The 18,816-nt window shown below is 39.0% G+C and overlaps 1 protein-coding gene and 1 long non-coding RNA gene across 2 annotated transcripts in view; one reads left to right on the forward strand and one right to left on the reverse strand.

Moving 5' to 3' along the window:
- The window catches only part of insra (insulin receptor a), a 55,453-nt gene extending 53,747 nt beyond the window's left edge, over positions 1-1,706 (reverse strand). The window contains exon 1 of the mRNA XM_040142956.1: positions 1,586-1,706. Coding sequence (XP_039998890.1) covers positions 1,586-1,685 — 100 coding nt within the window. The 5' untranslated portion in view covers positions 1,686-1,706. The remainder of the gene's footprint in view (positions 1-1,585) is intronic.
- Positions 1,688-14,341, forward strand: LOC120798579. The gene is made up of 4 exons (XR_005708721.1): positions 1,688-1,798; positions 2,816-2,971; positions 4,700-4,787; positions 13,732-14,341. It is a non-coding gene; the product is annotated as an uncharacterized LOC120798579 (long non-coding RNA).
- Positions 14,342-18,816: the final 4,475 nt, after the last annotated feature.

The following is an 18,816-nucleotide window of genomic DNA, read 5'->3' on the forward strand; positions in this document are numbered from 1 at the left end:
TTAAATTATAATAAATTGAATATTTTTATTTTTTGGAGCATCTGTTGGGACAAAACAAGACATTTAATGATGTCACCTGATGTCACTATTTTCTCATGTTTTATAGACAAAAGACTGATCAATCAATCAAAGAAATAAATGGAAAACGAATCAATAATGAAAATAATAATTAGTTACAGCCCTACTTTACAGCATTATTTTGATATTAAATCTGCTGTGATTTTGTTTAACTGCCTGAGAGCTATTTTTAATCATTATTTGGGAGTAAATCTCACAGTAAAAAACTCAAAACAAAGTAATGAACTGTACACAAGCCAATGGTCTTCCAAGTAAGCAAAGCCAAGCCCTATTTCAATACATTATACAGCCTAGACAATAAAGAAACCATGTGAGTAGCTGTTTATGGACAAATATCACCTATAAATCACAGCTGATCTCCACTGAATCATATGCTTGGCTAAAAAATTACAAAATTTCCTGATATGAGAGAAAATATTTGGGTAATGTCAGGTTTACCAGACCGGTCCCTGTTGTTGTCACCCTTTGAAAAACACACTTACTGTAAAGCAGTTCAAACAAGCAAGCAGTCCCACAGCTTTGCTATACATTTCCTCAGAGGTATAACCAATATTTGCTTTAAATCAAAGATTCCAACAGTGTAAAACATTGAGTGCGTGAGGTCGCTGTGGTGTTTGAGAAATGTGAAAATGTCTCCGGTTGACTGCAAATGTGTTCATTCATTCTTATCACCCGGGCTTGTTGGCTGGTGAACACGAGGGGATTGTCAGGAGCTGTGGAGAGGGCTTATTGTTACATTCCTGCACCGACCACAGCTACAAACCAAAGCTTTCCAATCTACAATAACTACCAATTAATTCTGCTACATTCTCAAACTACTTACTTACTTGGGACAAAACATTTTGTTTACAGTTCCTGCAGAATCAAATGGCCGATAAGTGTTAACCTTTGTCCCATCAATGGAGTGACTGTCTACAACTTGCTGCCTACGTGCCATTATCAAATAACCACCACTAACAAAACCAAAAAAAAAAAAAAAAAAAAAAAAATCTGTATGACAATATTGCAGCAGGGTGTCTGTACTTCTCACTAATTTGTTTACAGTATTTCTCAGCAGTTTTTTTTTTTTTGGTCTATTTAATTCAATTGGAAATTGTATATAGTTTAGAATTTGTGTGCAGTGTCATTTCATAATAATTCTTACAATTATTTGGGAGCTATGTGTCTGTGGATCTCTTTCAAAATATAAAAAAGGAAAATAACTCATTTAATCCATTTCCCCATTATCTTGGCATAAGTAGGGAACGTGTCCATGTGTAAGATTTCAGTTTTAATCGCTTTACCTGCAATATAGAGAAATTTGCGCAATATCTGACAGTCGTTTATTTTTAATCAAATGCGAGTGTTTGTCTGTAATTTATTATTTCTGGGTCCTCGGAACAATGCATAATTTCTGTTTTCTTAACAAGCAGATGTTCGGTGCCACCAGCCACTCATTGGGACAATTTCACACAATTAAGACGGTTAATGTCAGCGAAGATAAATTGTGATAATTAGTGCTACTCACTCTCTCCAGTCGCTCGATGACAGCTCATCACAAAGCAGGCAGCGGTCAAAACAAAACACAAAGTCCGGAGACACATCACTGACTCGGGATACGACACCATCCGAGCACCAGTTCGGGTCAAATACACAATAATCCTTGGCGGCGACGACAGTTCAGACTGGAGGGGGAAATACCTTCAGGAAACTGGTTTTGTTTTGCGGCACGGGCCGACAGGTAAACAAAAATAAATAAAAGACATCCCGGAAGATGGGCGGAGGATCGAGTCCAACGTGTTCGGTCACACACAAGCTATCGCTGCTACTGCTGCTGCTAAAGTTAGCCACCTCATGGAAATGCACCGTCGACACACGCCAGCAAGTGACACGACTGCTCCTTTCGTGTCTTTAGATGCATTGGTTGGTTAAATTGGCCCGGTTGAGATCGTCCGTGTCGGAAAAAAAGAGAGAGAAAAAAAAACCTGACTTGTTGGCCGAGCAGAAGCTAACGTTGACGCTAGCGGTTGAGCTAGCTGCAGCTAGCCACCTAGCCTGGCTCCGCCACTCCAGTCCAGGCCACAAACGAAGTTTGCGCTGCTTTTCACCAACCCCTCTCAGTTGATTTTAACTTAAAGAAATCGCATGCATACCCACGCAGCTGTAATGCATATCCTTGGAAAAAAAACAGCAAATCTGCATCCTTGGAAGTCTGTGTAGAGCCGACCCTTAACTTAATTCAGAGGGTTTTAGGAGCCGTTTGCTGCTGACTCGATAGGTTGTGGCATGCGTGGCGTAACGTTAGCGTGTCTTTCGTAAAAATCCCCTCAAGTCCTCCAGCGAGCACAAAACATTGCAATTGACTTCTTTTTTCCCTTTTCTTTCTTTTTTTGGCTTGGGAAATAAGGTGTTGTTTTTCTTGTTTTTCTTTTTTTAGTCGGGCAGCTTGCACGCTCCAAAGCGACAACTCTTGCTCAGTCAGTGCAGAGATTTCAGTGAGACTCTCTGGAAAGGTGACAGACAGACTTCGTCGTGGCTCAGCAGCACTCCGTTCTCCTTTTTTTTTTTTTAAATTTTTTTCTTATTTAAAAATTAAAAAAAAAAAAATAATAATAAAATAAATGCTCCAAGTTGTGTCCATGCTCCGCACAGCTGTCTGGTACGACGACAAAAGCGTGGATCTGAATGAGAGAAAAGTGGGTGAGATAAAGTTCTCTAGTAATTTTTTTTTTTTTTTTTCCCTTTTCTTCTTCCACAGACAGAGGTAGATTGTACAGTCTCTCAGGTCCTGTAGGATCCCCTTCTTCCCAGCCTCTCCGCCAGTAAACAAACCCTGCCAGTGAGCCAGATGGGCTTCTGGGGAAATACGGACTGGAGCTTATTGGATTACACAACAAACTGATCTCACTGTCAGGTGGTTAAAAACTAATACATTTACGCCTACCAGTAATTTTTAGTGTAAAGTCAAGTCGCTTTACTCACAGAGCACATTTAAAAACAACGGGCCTTGACCAAAACGCTTTACAGAGAGATTAAATTATGGGATTATTTGATTGATGGTTACAATCGAACAAAAACACAGGAATGATCAAATAAAAACACAGAGATATATAAGAGGATACAAGTGAATTGATAAAGGCATTGGATATCTGGATACAATTATAGCACGAACAGCATTGCACAAACCACATAAAATAAAAACAAACAAACAGAAGCCAAGTGTGGTCGGCATGTCTTCATGATGACAATTAAAAGGCTGAAGAAAAGAGATGGGTCGTTAGATGGATTGTAAAGATATCACTGGGCAGGGTAGATCTTATCGTTAGTGGCAAACTATTCCACAATTTATGGCCCTCAACTAAAAAACCATCGATCACCCTGGGTATATGGAATGGAGAGCAGTGATTGGTCAGCGGATCTGAGGGGTCTGGAATAAGGGACGAGCAGTTCCGAGATGTAACCTGGTGCCGGTCCACGAGGTGCTTTAAAAACAAATAAAATTATCTTAATATCAATTCAGTAACCAGTGAAGTGGGCCCAGTACAGGGGAGGTGTGTTCCCCCTCCTTGGTGAGGACTCTTGCTGCTGTATTTCGAAACAGCTGCAGGCGACATGGGGTTGGTTGACTGATTCCTACATGGAAAGAATTGCAGTGGCCGAGGTGCGAGGAAATAAAAGCGTGAACTGTAGTCTCCAAATCTTTAACGCACTGGAGTTGTTTTAATTTGGAAAGAGGTGTAAGATGGAAGACACCAGTGCTGACAACTGAGTTGATTTGTTTATTAAGTTATAAACCATAATCAAAGATAACACTGAGATTCCAAGCGTGGGACTTTACATTTAATGACAGGGGCCCGAGGGCATCGATTGTGGTCGCGGAGTTGTCAGCAGGGCCAAAGATGAGGACCTCAGTTTTATTCTGCATCATAAGGGCTGCTTAGTGTGTATCAGAGGGCTGCTCTTGATTTATTGCTATTAAATTAAAATTAACATACTTCTACAAATACATTATGCAAGTTTATATGTACAGCACCTTTCAAGAAGTACTTTTACATTAAGCATTTACTATTAGGTACATTTAGATGCTAACACCTTCAGTCACTTTTGACTGTAGCCATCCGCCAGGAGAAGATGTCATCAGGTGGCATCCAACTCTCCTTGGACGTTTCGACCCTGGACCACAATGTCCCGAAGTTGGTGGAGGATGGGCCTTCAAAGTGCTTTACATTAAGGATAAAATACATCAAGAGAAACACAAGGCAAAACGATACCTGCAGGCAGGTATTAATGGGATCCGCAATCCGCCCCCGGCGGCCTGTCGAGGCATTGCAAGTCGGACTTTCTTGGCCACGGACGCGACGCAAGTCTAAGGCTGAGAGCAGCACAGTGATTGGAAAACATTCCACCAAGGCTGGAATGTTTCTTAGTGACAATCCAGAAAGTGGAGTTAACATAGTCAACCTATCGCGATCTTCCCCAAGTTTTGGGGTAAGTGATCCGACAACCATGACGGGGGCGAAATGCTACGTGTAAGACTTTATGCCGATTTGATTTGTCAACCTAAGATGAATTCAAAAAAGTAGGTTTTGTATACTTTTCAACGTTGTGTGTCAGTGGTCAATATGCACCACATTTTGTACAGAACCTCAAGAGTGGAACGGCAAACTACTGGCCCAAGTCTCAGGTTAACCGGAAAGACCTATGTAAAGACACGACATCACTTCCCTTGAGTGAGTACAAGTTTTTCCTTTGTAACTTTTGCATTTTTTGGAGTATCAAAGCACTTTTAATATCTTGTGATCTCGAGAGTACCTAAAGTTTCATGCATATCGCACTTACAGCCTAAGAGTGGTTTGGAAAAATAATTGTAGCACATTTCATGATTTTGCGACCAAAGCGTTTGAAAGGAGTTTGAAAGAGTAGGTTTTGTATGTTTTTGCAATTTTGCAAAAAAAAAAAAAAAATTATAGGAGGAAATGGGCGTGGCCTATACCATGAGATTCAGTTACATTCAGGGAACGGGTGCGTGTAAGGGTTTTAAATGTGTGGTGTAAACACGCTTACCTTGATAATAGCGCCACCTGCTGGTGGACAAGTCTCATTTTAAGTGTCCGACGCGTGGACCCTCCCATACCTCCCCTGAACATTTTCCATACATAACTTTAACAATGTATGCTGCAGTACCATTTTTACCAAACGGAAGAATGAAATAAAATCAAATAAAATGAAATAAAAATCTGAGTCAGTTACAATAGGATTTCTAGCACCGCTAGTTCGAGGAGCCATGCTGCTTTGCATGCATGGCCCTCAGCCCCCGCGGCTTTGACCGCTACAACTATTTAAATAATCACATTTGAATAGGATTTACAGGAGTTAAATAAAATAGAAGATGAAAATAAGCGAAGATAGAATAAAATAGCAATAAAAAATGACAGTTAATTTATTTATTCATTGTTTGTTTAACAGGAACAATACATAATACATTTATTGTACCAGATATAGCAGACAGAAACAACAGAAAAATAATACTGGTTTACCACTAGGGATTATTCCATCAGTAATCTCGACATCATTAAAAAAAAACAGACATTTCATCCATACAAGACATTTCCAACCAGACACTTGGTGCTAATGCCTCCAACATAATCAGGGTCTCTTAGCTCAATGACTGAAGATCTGAGTATCCTTTAGCCATGTTTTCGACTAGATTAAAAAAAATTTTTTAAAGTTACAGTTCAGTGCAAGATAATGTATGAATAAATAGTGCCAAGTAAAACTTAATAAAATGCAGTGGCAAACAGAAATGTTGTAAACCCTGATTTAAAAGAACTGAGATTTGAAGCAGATCTCGAGTTTTCTAGCAGTTTTCTAGGTCCAGGTATTCAACTCAAGATACTTTATTTGTCCCTCAAGGGGCGATGCAAGGCAGCAAGCAAACATTAGAAAGAGTTAAGACAGTAAGAAGACCTTTCCCAGACCACCTCCGAGGTTTGGACGTTTCATAACATCCTAATTTTAATAACAAAATTTGTCTCAATAAATCTGTGATCTTTTTTTCACCAACAGTCCAGTGTCAGTTATACCTGATTCAAGTCAAACAGACTGTTTAGGACTCATTAGCATAATAATAAAATTATTCATGGCTTCCCTTCTCTCATTGGCTATCAGTATCTCTGGCCTCGCCCCCTCTCCTGAAAGAAACAAGTGCTGATCAGCAGGAGACGTGACCATGTGTGGCAGAATAAGATACTGTTGACACCAACAGTCTTATCATAATGTCCACTCTGTAGCTATTCTGGAGCTTCAGTCATGTCACATGATCTTCCTCAGCAGTTGGAATTGCCGAGTTGTCACTGGATATGTAGATGTTTAAATGTCCAATTTTTCTTAGGACTTCTTGTCTATGTTGGCTTAAAAACAGAGATATTGGGAAAAAACCATATGTCAAGGTGTACTTACTAGCTTTTTACGGAGCTTTCAATCACACCTCACTTTCTTCCTCAATGGATGGTGTTTGTTCAGTTGTCACGGATTGACTGTGTCCAAACTCTCTTGATCCCCAGTTAGATTTGTTCAAGTGGCGACGTCACACAGAGGAGCCGTTGTAAGTGGGTTTTATGACTATCTTATTAAATTTGAAGGGTGACTCATTTAGGAATACAAAGACAACAAACTCCAGGATAAGACAAATTTATTTTCCATAACAACGGGTTTAAACATCCCAGAACTGGTTTTGGTTAGTAAAACTAACATTAAAAATAGGATTGCTAAAAAGTGCAAATACTATAGATCTAATATGCAGCATCATGTAATGCATGCTGTGAATACACATATGCAGTATCTAGAAATATGTAATATATATAACATAGTGCAAGTGTTTAGAATAAAACAGTCAAGGTTAACCATGCAGAGTTTTAGTGCAACAACAGAATTAAATGTCCATTGTTAGTGGGACAGCAGAACAGGTATGTGATTATTATAGTAACATAAAATAAGGCAAAATGATTAATGTGATTGTATTTAATTGCATCACTGAGAAGTTTAATCAAATCTTAATCAAAAATAAAGTAACCAAATATTTGGTGGCAAACCAAGTGGTAGAAAAACAGAGATAATGTAATTAGATTGTTAGAAAAGACAGACAAGCTGAGGGAAAAAGATGAGAGATGGAAAATCCTTGTGCGATTCAGCCATTGTTTAATTGTTTGATTCCCCTTTTGATCCTGCCGTGTTCTCACACTCAGACAGACTATCGGAAAAACATTGGGGTTGATTGGGATGTTAGCAACTGAGTTCTCAGAGGCTGGAAGTATGTGAGATTGTGCTTCCCGGCATGTTTGTGTACAACTGCAATTGTGCCACAGTCCCATCTCTGTCGCAACTGCTAAGTCACTACCTGTTTACTTCCTCTACGAAAGCAGCAGCATGTTTGGTGCAAGGTAATCATGTCCTGTTATTTATTTTACTACAATAGATCTTACTGGAATAATAAAAAGCTGCTCTTACGGGATTTCTTTGGCAGCTGTGTCTCCGATGGGCAATTTCAATCATGACTTTATTGTGAAATATTCTCTTGCTGAGATTTTTTCTGCGGAAAGTGCAGGTGGTGTGAAAGTACGCCAGCCGCTATTTGCTGCTGATGCACGCATTTATTCAGTGGGAAGTGATGTCTTCAGAGAAACATGAAAAGGAAGAGCAGCTTGTCAAAACTTGGTAATCAGAGTTATTTACCGCAATGGCCAATGACGGGAAAACTCAGGGAGACTCTCACGTGTGCACAACAATGCGTCTGAGAGGGTGGAAGGCAAACTGAAGCAACGGGGTCAAGAAGCAATGGCAAGCCAGCGCCTTTCAACAAACACCACTTACAGGGCAACGAGAGGGAGAGAAACATCACCAACGGCACATGAGTAATTAGCTACTGAGCCGATTCGACGATCATGCAGTGCAGGAACATCTGGCATTATAGAGGAAGCAGAGCTAAAATGCACCGCAGTGAATTCTGTATCTTGAACATAATCCCATAGTGCGTGTGCAGTCTGTGGGAGTGAAGTCCCATAATGAGATTAAAGCCTATAGTGAGTGAATGGATGAAGCCATGCCCCACTTCACGTTCAGGAGCTACACACTGTTTTACACAAACAGGTTTATGTATGACTCTCACAACAAATATAATTAGTGAGAAGTTTAGACTTTATCTGATTTTCCAGTTTTCTTCAGTAGTTTGTGCCTTTAATAGATAGATAGATAGTTATTGTATGTAAAAAAAAAAAAAAACAAAAAACAAGTACAATTAAAGGCTAATTTATATACAATACCCATATAGACTAAATAAAATTAAAAAAACAAATGGACATAATAAAATAGAATAGAGAGTAAAGATAGAACCATAACTAGACTGTACTATGTGCTAATATACACTGTACAATTATAGTAATATACTGTAATGTACTGTACGTTAGTACAAGTCAGGTGAATATTCCTCATAATCTGTAAAGTAGGGGACTGTCCATGGATGTGTATAAGGTAAACAGCATATACAGATAGTGCAGGATATTATACAGAACAGGATATTTTCCTTACAAAATCAAAAATGTTTTCCTTTGTCTTTGCTGTATTGGGGTTATTAGCATGTAAAATGTGGGGACAGGCAATCATACAACATTAATAATACTAATAATTAGAATGAAAAGAATAAGCTTTATTTATATACTGTAGCCCCTGTCAATACAACATTACAAAATCTTTACATAGGAAGAAATTAACAGCAGTTCAGCACAGTTAATACAAATAATTGAAATAAAACATACAATAAAAGAAAATAAAAGCAGTAAAAAAAAAAAGCACATCATAGCATAGAACTGTTTACTGTATGTTTTATTTCTTGTATGTCCAAAGCAGGGTACATACTCTACTTTGCTATTTTGGTCAGATGAGGATCATTATGGTTTAGAACTATTGATGTGTTTTCGAAGCTCAGATGAACAAAAAACAAATGAGTCATAAAAACATGATCTGGATGCTGACAGTGTAGCCTGTTGCCAGGGACTAACAAGAGGTTGTTTTTTTGAGCTGTGACTTCTAATACTGACAACCTCCTAATCCCGACCTCTGCTGGGGTCAGGGGTCGGGGTCGGGGTCGAACCGCTGAGAGTGGAGTAGTCCACGTGTCCTGTGCACAACATGGGCGCAGTGTCTCAGTGCCCGTCAGTCTGGTTCAGGTGAAAGGTGCGGGGTCAATGCCGCTTGAGTCAATCGGCAAGAGGTGGTGTCCATCAATGGACTGGTGTTTGAAATCGTCCTCGACCACAGACTTGAAGTTAATTAGATATCTGGCTTAGGGATGGTTGCTAATTTCTTCTAAAGACTTAAAGGACCATAATAGTGGTTTTGCATGTTTTCGCTTGTTTACTACTAATCTCATGTATTTTACTAAGTGCTGGTAGAAGTTTTCCCCGAAAACACTGGATCATTGGATGATTATTACATAAGCATTAATGTGTTGGCAGCATTTAACTGCTGTTTGTTGAGGTGGAGCTGATTTTTAAGTATTTTGTATAGGACTGCAACTAATGATTTTCATTATGGAGGAATCTGGTTTGGTTTATGAAAATTTGGAGAATAGTGAGAAGTACCATCAGAGTTAGAGCCCAAAGTGACACTTTCACAATGCTTGTTTTTTATTTTTATAAACTCTTCATATGTTTTGAATACAAAAATCTCCGTTTTGTGAAGTCACAGGTAACTGAGGCTGTCAAATAAATGTAGAGGAGTAAAAAAGTGCAGTATTTCCATCTGTAGCATGAAAATAAAATACTCGAACAGCACATTTGTACTTCAGTACCATAGTACTTAATTACATTACACCACTGGTAAGTAGCATGTTAGTGTTATACTTTATATACTGTGCTGTTGAGTAGTTTGATCTATAAAAATGGATGACATGATTTATAAAATAATCATATGCTTTGTATGTCAAATCTTTATCTGCAATTAGGTAATTTATTTGTCACTATAGATGTCAGTTAAATGTAGTGTAGTAAAAAGTACCATGAAATCTTGTGGAGCAGATTTATTACGAAACATAAAATGGAAACGCTCAAGTAAAGTACAAGTATGTCAGTACTGTCATTAAATACAGTACTTGAGTAAATGTACTTGCTTACTTTCCACTACTGACTTCGCAGCTAACCAGTTTGCAAAACTTGGTATCAATTGGTGGAGTATGAAGATCCATTAGCAAGCTTGTTAATGTTTATTTCCGTCGGATTGGCATTAATCTTAATTGTTAATTCAGTTTAGACTTTTGAAAACAACCTGCATTAAAATTGCATGACTGCACTGCAATAATCTGAAATTGACAAAAATTACAGACTTGATGTGCAGTGCGATGGATTACTGAGCCCAAGCAAGTGTCTTTTAATGGATCTCCAAACTGCACAGAAATTAGTGGAAGCCAATGGCTGCCTGGAAAAGTAGGGAAAACAAAAAAAAGCTGAAAATCTAGATCTGTGCATTACAAAATGGACAGAAGATCTGTATACATGATTTGGCAATTAAGGAGCTGGTTTGGTCTTGCCTCCTTCAACCCATCAATAAATGATCTACTGAGTACTTTATATAACTGGTAATGATTTTTCAAAGTGTACCGTGTGTTTAGATAGATTTTTTTCCAGTAGGCATTGTTTTCCAATGATTAAATAATAAAAAAAAAAGAATCACTTGGTGAGACTTGAACTGGTGAAAATTCCCCACCTCTTGGTTTCCTGTTTAAGTGACTTGTAGTTATGGTGTTTGGTTATGCTGCTTGTGGCAGGAACTTTTCCTTTGTGGTGCCTTCAAGGAAGCTCCAACATCCGATATTTACACGTTGGCAGTCGAAAAGCACTCCTTTCACAAGTACAAGAACAATAAGCAAACAAGAATGTCCTTGAAAGGACTATGAATTTGGTACTGGCATCAAAAAAGGCTCCAGTTAAACAGCCCATTCTTAATTAGTTTACAAGAGAAAACAAGCTCAAACAGAAACATAATGTTAACAGAAACACAATGCTTAAAGTAAAAATCTAGAGATGAAATTAATAAGAACAGTAAAACTTTTTAAAAACTTATCAGGTGAGCCAAGTTACGGATTTGGGTCACATGATGAAACCTGAACAAGTCTCATTCACAAGGTTTTGGGATAGGGTGGAAAAGCGCCAGAAAAAGGTAGTGAGTATGAGTTTCAGAATTTTTTAAATCACAGATATGTTTAAATATAATTATTAGTAACAAATTTAAAAAATATTTTTAAAAAATTAAAAAACTGTTCCATTCAAATCATGTTTCTGGCTACCTGACAAATGGTAAACCAATATTCATTGGTATTTTAGCTCTGGTTGGGTCTGCACCAACTGTGAAAAATAGGCTTTGTCCAAAATCACGCTGGACACCTACTAATCGTCATTATTTTGAGTCACAAGGGGTCTACATCTGCCCACTTTACAGTGGCTTTGTTCACATCACTAAAAAGCAGAGCAATGCATTGTAGAATTGTTAGCAAATAGTAGCGTATGTGGTTTGGATGCTACTTTTTTTGTTCCATTGTGGGAATTTTTGGGGAAACTATAAAGTGCACTAATTTTAAATCAGAATTCTGACACTCAAATAAAATGGTGGACAGTAAATGTTGTCCATTATATAGTAAGTAAATAGAGAGTGATTTTGGACAATCTAGGTTTTGAGATACCTAGTTTTCTTTGGCAGCTTTCTTTTGAAGCTTTATAACACAGGTCTGGTAACCCTGAGGTTTTCAAATTTTACCATGGGTGCTCTGCCTCAAAATCTCAAGCTATGACGAGGCCCATAGGTAGTTCAAAGCTTTTTAAAGAAACTCATGCTCCGCTTTGGAAAATGATAGGAAGCAATGTGAAGAAGACATGATTTGTGGTAATATCCTCACAGATGCAAAACCCACCAATGTGATACTTTATCTTTCACTCACAGCTCGTGTGTTAGTTTATATTATGTATCTCCTAGTAATTAAATAAATCTCTTGGAAATGATCACCTCACTGCAGGGAGGGCTTAACGTGCTCTTCCATAAAAGCCTGAAGCTGCTCTTTCTGCCAGTCTCTTTAGGCGTCTCCTTCCTGCAGCTGCTTTAACAACCTCACGTTGCCATGTAATCTTTACCTTATTTCAACATATACATATAGGTATGAAAGTAGCTCCCTGTTTGAATGCGACAGCAAAAGCAATGGGGCCAGGGTTCAGAGTGTTGAGGCTGAGTCACTCTGTTATTACACTGAGACATACTGAGGTTATTTTTGTCAGTCTACTGTATCTACAAGAGGCGTGGGAGATATCTGAGTGGTAAGTGCACAGAGTTTAAAACTGATAATATTTTTCAAAGTATGGCCTCGGAGGACAAAGTTTTGGATCCAGAAATTTTGAGGCCTGGTGTGTATGAAACAGCCCGGAGGCCCACACCTATCCCTGAGTTAATCGTCAACCACATGTGCCAGGAAGTCATATGAGAGAGCACTGGTAGTCTGCATATAGAACATGGGAAAGCAGGCATTGTGGCAGAGGTTAGTGACAAACCAAGGTTCACACAGACCTGTTTGACTGGAAGAACAATGAGGTTCACACATGATTCATCCCGGGGCTCTTCCTAGACGCCAGCATGCTACACTTCTCCACCGCAGGAAAAGATGCTGCTGTGTGTCAGGGCTGGGAGGTACATCCACCACTGGGCCCACTTCCCTTTCCAAGTGCGTATGCAGGGCTTGAGGTGTACTGCTCCAAAGAAAGAGTCCTTCCTGCTGCCATTTCCAGTGTTTGCAAAGACAATACTTTAAGTTTTGAGGCAGGGTTTGATGGATGCATCCCCTCTCTGAGGTTAATGGACACTCACATTTATAGTAACGGTGCTGTGGACTGCGTATGGCCGCTAGCCAAGTCCAGGAGGCCAGTTTTCAAACATGTAAGCACTCTTCCACTCCCATGCACCTAACTGAAGCCTGGAAAGTAAATGTGCAGTGACAGCGACTCTGCATCACAATACATTCCATGGGCTCCCCCAAATAGTCACATGGCCCCTTTCCATCCCTAACACCAGCACAAATAAACGACAGGGAAACACTAGAGGGGCTCTTGGAAGTGATCTGAGCAGCTACCTTCTCTAAAGCACCCGGTAGAGTTGCTCTTGTTAAAACATGCCCGGTGCTTTTGCTGCCAGAAAGCTGTTAATCCTGACAAGGCTGTGTGCCTCTAATTCCCAGAAAGCTGGAACCTGCCGCTTGTTGATGTGTTGCGTAGCTACAATCACTGGAGGCCGCAAGTTAAAGGATTCCCCCCCTCCTTTTCGTAGCGCACTGAGTGTTTTACACGGAAACGAGTTAGGTGTCAAACGTGTCCACAAGTCTTCGTGTGTAGAGGAAAGTAAAATCACAGTGTGACATAAAACAGCGGCGGGGCGGTTGTGTTTCTCACGCTATCGGCTGCATTGGCCATGCCCACAGGCCACACTGTGTATAGTAGTTGGTGATTATGCTCAATAGGTGACACCGTTGTGCTGATGAGTCCGTTGTAACTAATTACACCGCAGTGCCAAGTGTTGTTAGAGGGCTTGTCAGGAAACAATGGGCACGGATTACGGTTAAGAGTCTTATTATTATCTCTTCTATCCCAGGTTAAGACTACAAAACACCTGCTGCTCCAGTTGGACGCTTTTGCGTACATCATCATATTCCAGCCGAGAGAAGGAAAGACCAGTGAGGCCGACTGCTGCGAGGCACGTTTAAAAGATTATTCTCTAAATGTAGAGGGAAAAAATTCCATTATGGGCAGAGTGGCTCGTAGGCCCTCACTGTTTGTCTAGGTGAGCTAACCCCTCAAATGCAAAAGCGAAAGTGGTGTGAAAACACCATCGATCCCATGTAGCAGCATGTCCGTTCATGTGTAAAAGTACGACGACTGGGAACTAATGAGCTGGGATTTATGGCAACGGTATGTTGCAAAGCTCTCCTCTCCTCCAGATGGCATAAAAGTAATAAAATGAGCGGCAATGTCAACAATATGGAGGTTAAAAAAAAAGAAATTCCGCAATTCACCATCATTTGCATTAAAGTTCATTTCTCTATGAAACCAACAGATGCAAACACATCATATAAACGAGTGAATGAAATCCTCGCTGAGTGTATTAAGATTAAAAAAATAAATAAATCTGAATGTTGTGGAGCCTTTTCAATCAACAGGTAACAGTTTAAAATACAACCAGTCTATTTGAGTGTTGATATAAAAGTAAAGGTTTATGACCCACTGAACATTTGTAATGTGGTACATGACAGTCTTGGGCACTTGATAACCAAAAAAAAAAAAAAAAATTCTACTCATTAGATCACACATTGGACGCATGAATTGTCTTGCCCGTGCATGTAGACATACAGAGAATAGTAAAAAGAAATACCTATTAATGGTCAAATTATCAGCTGGTAATTTAAAAATTCAAAAGTAAACTGTTACTGATGCATGCAGCTCATAAACCCCTGACACATATCTCTCCCCTACACAATATTACAGCAGCTGCATTTAAGAATAGCGGCCTTGTTATTATTAGATATTGAATCGAAACCAGATTTTGTGGCTTCGCCCTCTTCTTCTACACACTGCTTCGCGGGAAAACAGGATGGCGGCCTCCTTTAGGACTTTTGACAGACATGGTTTCTTCAGGATTCAGCAGATCACCTTTAAGAGTCTTTATGCCCACACACAATCCTGTTTAATACCCGTTTCACCCTCGCACCGGTCAGAGTGGGAAAGATATCACTGAAAACCAGTAGGGATAATAAGGACTAGAGTTATTTACCAAGTGCATGAACGTATTGATATTTATATTGCATTTTCTCACGACTTTTCCACCGCATATGACAATAATTCCTAATAATGCAATTAATTATTTAACACGACCTGCATAAGCAACAGAAAATAGATGAATAGATGAATGGATGGATGGATGGATGGATGGATGGATGACCCAGTCATGAAAATAACTAATTTATGTAAGGCCCACGTATGAATTTCACATATGTTCGGAGGTCTGAAACAATACAACTGGAGATTTTCCAGTTTCTGTGAAAATCATATACAAAAACATTTCTAAAAGTAACATCACTGCATGGCAGGTGACAAAAAATATTGAAGACCTTTACGAATTGAATTTAAGACTAAACACCACTGAAGGCTTTTTTTGAGGAAACCGAAATCAGTGCCTTTCGAGACCTGCGGATACCCTGGCTAGATTTTACTTCTGCCTCTATGTGGTTTTACTAAAGAACGGCTCAGACCACAGAAAGCAAATGAGCTTAGGTCTGTGCCTTAATGACCTAACAGCTGCGTATGTTGTATACAGCGTGTAGATGGAGGAAAGCATTAGAGCCACAATGCAGCTCTGAACAGTAGGATTACTAAAGGACCAACCAAAAACGTTAAAGCATTAAACGTGAAGTCTGGTATAATGAACATTAAGCAAAAGCTAAAAGGAACACAGTTCTAAAGGGATCTAATGAGATTTTGCAGCCACTACGTTTAGGATCCCCGTTTTAAATACAACACCCCCAACGATTATTAGTTAGTTACTTGCGGGGACACACTGATCACCGAGTTAGCTTTGGTGCAAACATATGGTGCACACCCCAAAACCCACAGAGGCAATCTCAAACATATCATTGTACAATAAACCTTTAATAAATAGTTTGTCATTAGTTTCCCATATTTACATAATAACCACCATTTACTTATGTTGCCATACTCATTTCTTGGCTAAATTTAGGCACACAGAGAAGGGGGTTCAGGCCACAAACCACATCGTACTAAAAACAGGAGTGGCTAGCAGGTAAGTCTTGAGAAATATATAATAATAATTGCACCATACAACCAAATAGACCAAGAAGTGGCCATCTCCTTGAGCAATATATACATTTACTGTACGTACAGGTGATTTTTGTACAATTACAGTCATCTGTGTGTAAGCTGTATGAGTGCACATGGGGCTGGTGCGGAATCTTACCAATTTATGCAGGATCTGAATTTAATGTGTTGGTCCATTAAATAATAAATTTAAAAAAAAAAAAAAAAAAAGATATTCAAGGATTAACTCAACAGTAACAGCCTCCTGTTAAATATTTCAAGGGAGGTGTTACTTAACGAAATGTGACGGGTGAGTCAAAAATGTTCAGGGGATGGTGTGGTCAGCATGTACAGCTTGGCTTTGAACATTCAGGTACTTTTAGCTTATCAAATGTAAGTAACCACAGTGAAATGCTTGTTATTAAATGAAGACCAAGACTGAAGACACAGATGGACATTCGATAATTTACCATCTAGCCACAATCTTGAAAAAGATTCCAAAAAATGACTGGATGAAGATTTAAAAGTATATATATATATATTTAAAAAAAAAGAAAAAAAAAAAGAAAAAAGAAAAAACCCATTAAAAATTAAAATTTTCAGCCAAAGAAATTAAGACAAGAGAAAACAGAATAACAACAAAAAAATATATCCAAATCACTCAAGCACACATACACACAGTATGAAAAAGCAAACCAAAAAAAATTTGGCACAAAATATATGATGCACATTTCACTTCAGAAAGATGTTAAACAGCGTGAAACCCACCGTTAGCTACTAATCCATATCAGGTTGTAATTTGGTTATTTAAATGCACTTCAGGCATTTATAAGTTAAATGTTCAAAACTATGAGAGGAATAATTTACCAGCTGTTAATACAGTATGTGAACAAAGGGAACACAGTGTCACTGATGCGAAGCACCAAAACCAGGTGCAGCCGAGATCATGCAGTCACAGAGCTGCATGTTCAACCTGCAACACCTGTTGGCAAGAAAAGTAACAGCAGCAGTTTACAGCTGCAGAAACAGATTCGCTGACGAACACCACCTACAGACAAGTAAAATGACAGATGTTGCAATTTTGACAACTGTCAGACACCAAATGTTACAGACGCTTGTCTTGTGGTTTCACGTTTTGGTAGAACTTTGTTTGATTTTGTTCACTGGGTCATATTCACAATGCTCCTAGTGTCGTCGTGTAAACTCTGAACTCTTACTTTGTAGGTTTTTAATTTGAGGATTTCATATCTACTGGAAGTGGAAAATTGTGGTTTAGCCTAGTTTGTTTTGATTCCGTTGTTAGAACGGTTCTTTTACTTTTTCTAACATCTATTTTATGTAGTTTTGTGTTGTTTTCATCTATGGTTTAGCTTATGAATATTTATTTTCTGTGTTTTGGTAATCAGCATTGGTTGATTAGGATGGGAGCATGTTTGTATGGATGAATAAACTAAACCATGAGTGAAACTTAATGATGTTATATTTTTAACCGAAGGAAAAAAAAAAAAAAAAAAAAAACTTCAGCCATAACATATTACAGTTGAATCAGCATGTCCTTCCCTTGCCTGTGGGGGGGGGGCGGCCAACATTTCTTCATCAACTGGTCTGAACTACTGCTGCTACTTTCCATCCTGTAGGTGGTGCAGGTTGGCTTACACAGAGCTTGGCAGACAATGACCAAACAGCGCCCCCTTGTGGACAATCTGCAGCCTGCTAAAAGCGAGTGAGAGTTACAGGCCAGTTCCATGAGGTGCTTCACATCTAAAATTTCTACCATCTGTTGCTAGTCATTGTTTGAGAGATGTGCTGTGCCTTGTAATGACTGTTTGTATGACATCTTAAATGTCAGGGATTATCTGAAACCGTTTTATAATTCATATCCAATTACCCCTGTCGAAATCTTTACCCACATTACATCACACTTAACCTTTGAATTTTCCACTGCAACAGCATCACTGATATTTTGTTGAACCTAATGATATTAATTCAAAGTCTCCGTATTAACAGTCAGTGCCAACACTGACATGCTGACAGCAGCACTCTAGCTCATAATGATCCAGAGGCTTTTAAAAGAAAACCATGGTTCTGTAAGCCTTAACCCTGGTTGGTGATAGATGTCAGCAAACTAAGTAACAGGAAGGACATGAATGGAAAAGGAATAAAAAGTGTGTAACGGCTCCGATGGGAGCGATAGCGCAAGATTACAGAGCCTTCTCAGACCTCGGTCTTCATACAGGTTACGTAATGTCTATTTTTTTATATTATATATATATATATTCATTTATCTTAAGTCACTTCAAGGCAACGTTTGTTTCTTGAATAAAAACTTGAAGCACTAGCCTTCAGTTTGAACAGAGAAAAATATACAACCCAAACTGTATTACTAATCTACATAATGGCAAGTAAACATTGAAAAACAGTTTCAGCTAATAAAGTGGTCTCAGTTGCACACTTCTCTCTGTAAGAAATGTGATATTTAAACAAAGTGTGGTCTTTCGAAGCTTTTTATACGCAAACTGGTCGACCCATCCTAATGGAGAATGGCAGCGCCTCCCCAACACTGGTTTGCAGAGACACCTCTCACATGTATACAGTTGCTGTGCTTCCCTGCTATGCATACAGAGGAAGAACTGTGTTCCCTTCTTTGATGCTTTAACAGAGACGCAGTCGCATCAGAACTGAAGTTAACTTGTGAAAGACCGTGAGACGAGCGCTCAACTAACTGTTTGTTACACTTTTCGTTTGACAAACAGACAAAGTTGCCACTTCCCTGGCCACAGAGGAATAGGAAGAATTACACAGGGATTTGGTAACATTTGGGACACACCCCACTCACACTCTAAACCAAATCATTTCGGCTCTGTTTTGC

Source organism: Xiphias gladius, chromosome 14 (genome assembly GCF_016859285.1).
Source record: "Xiphias gladius isolate SHS-SW01 ecotype Sanya breed wild chromosome 14, ASM1685928v1, whole genome shotgun sequence".
NCBI classification, from domain to species: domain Eukaryota; kingdom Metazoa; phylum Chordata; class Actinopteri; order Istiophoriformes; family Xiphiidae; genus Xiphias; species Xiphias gladius.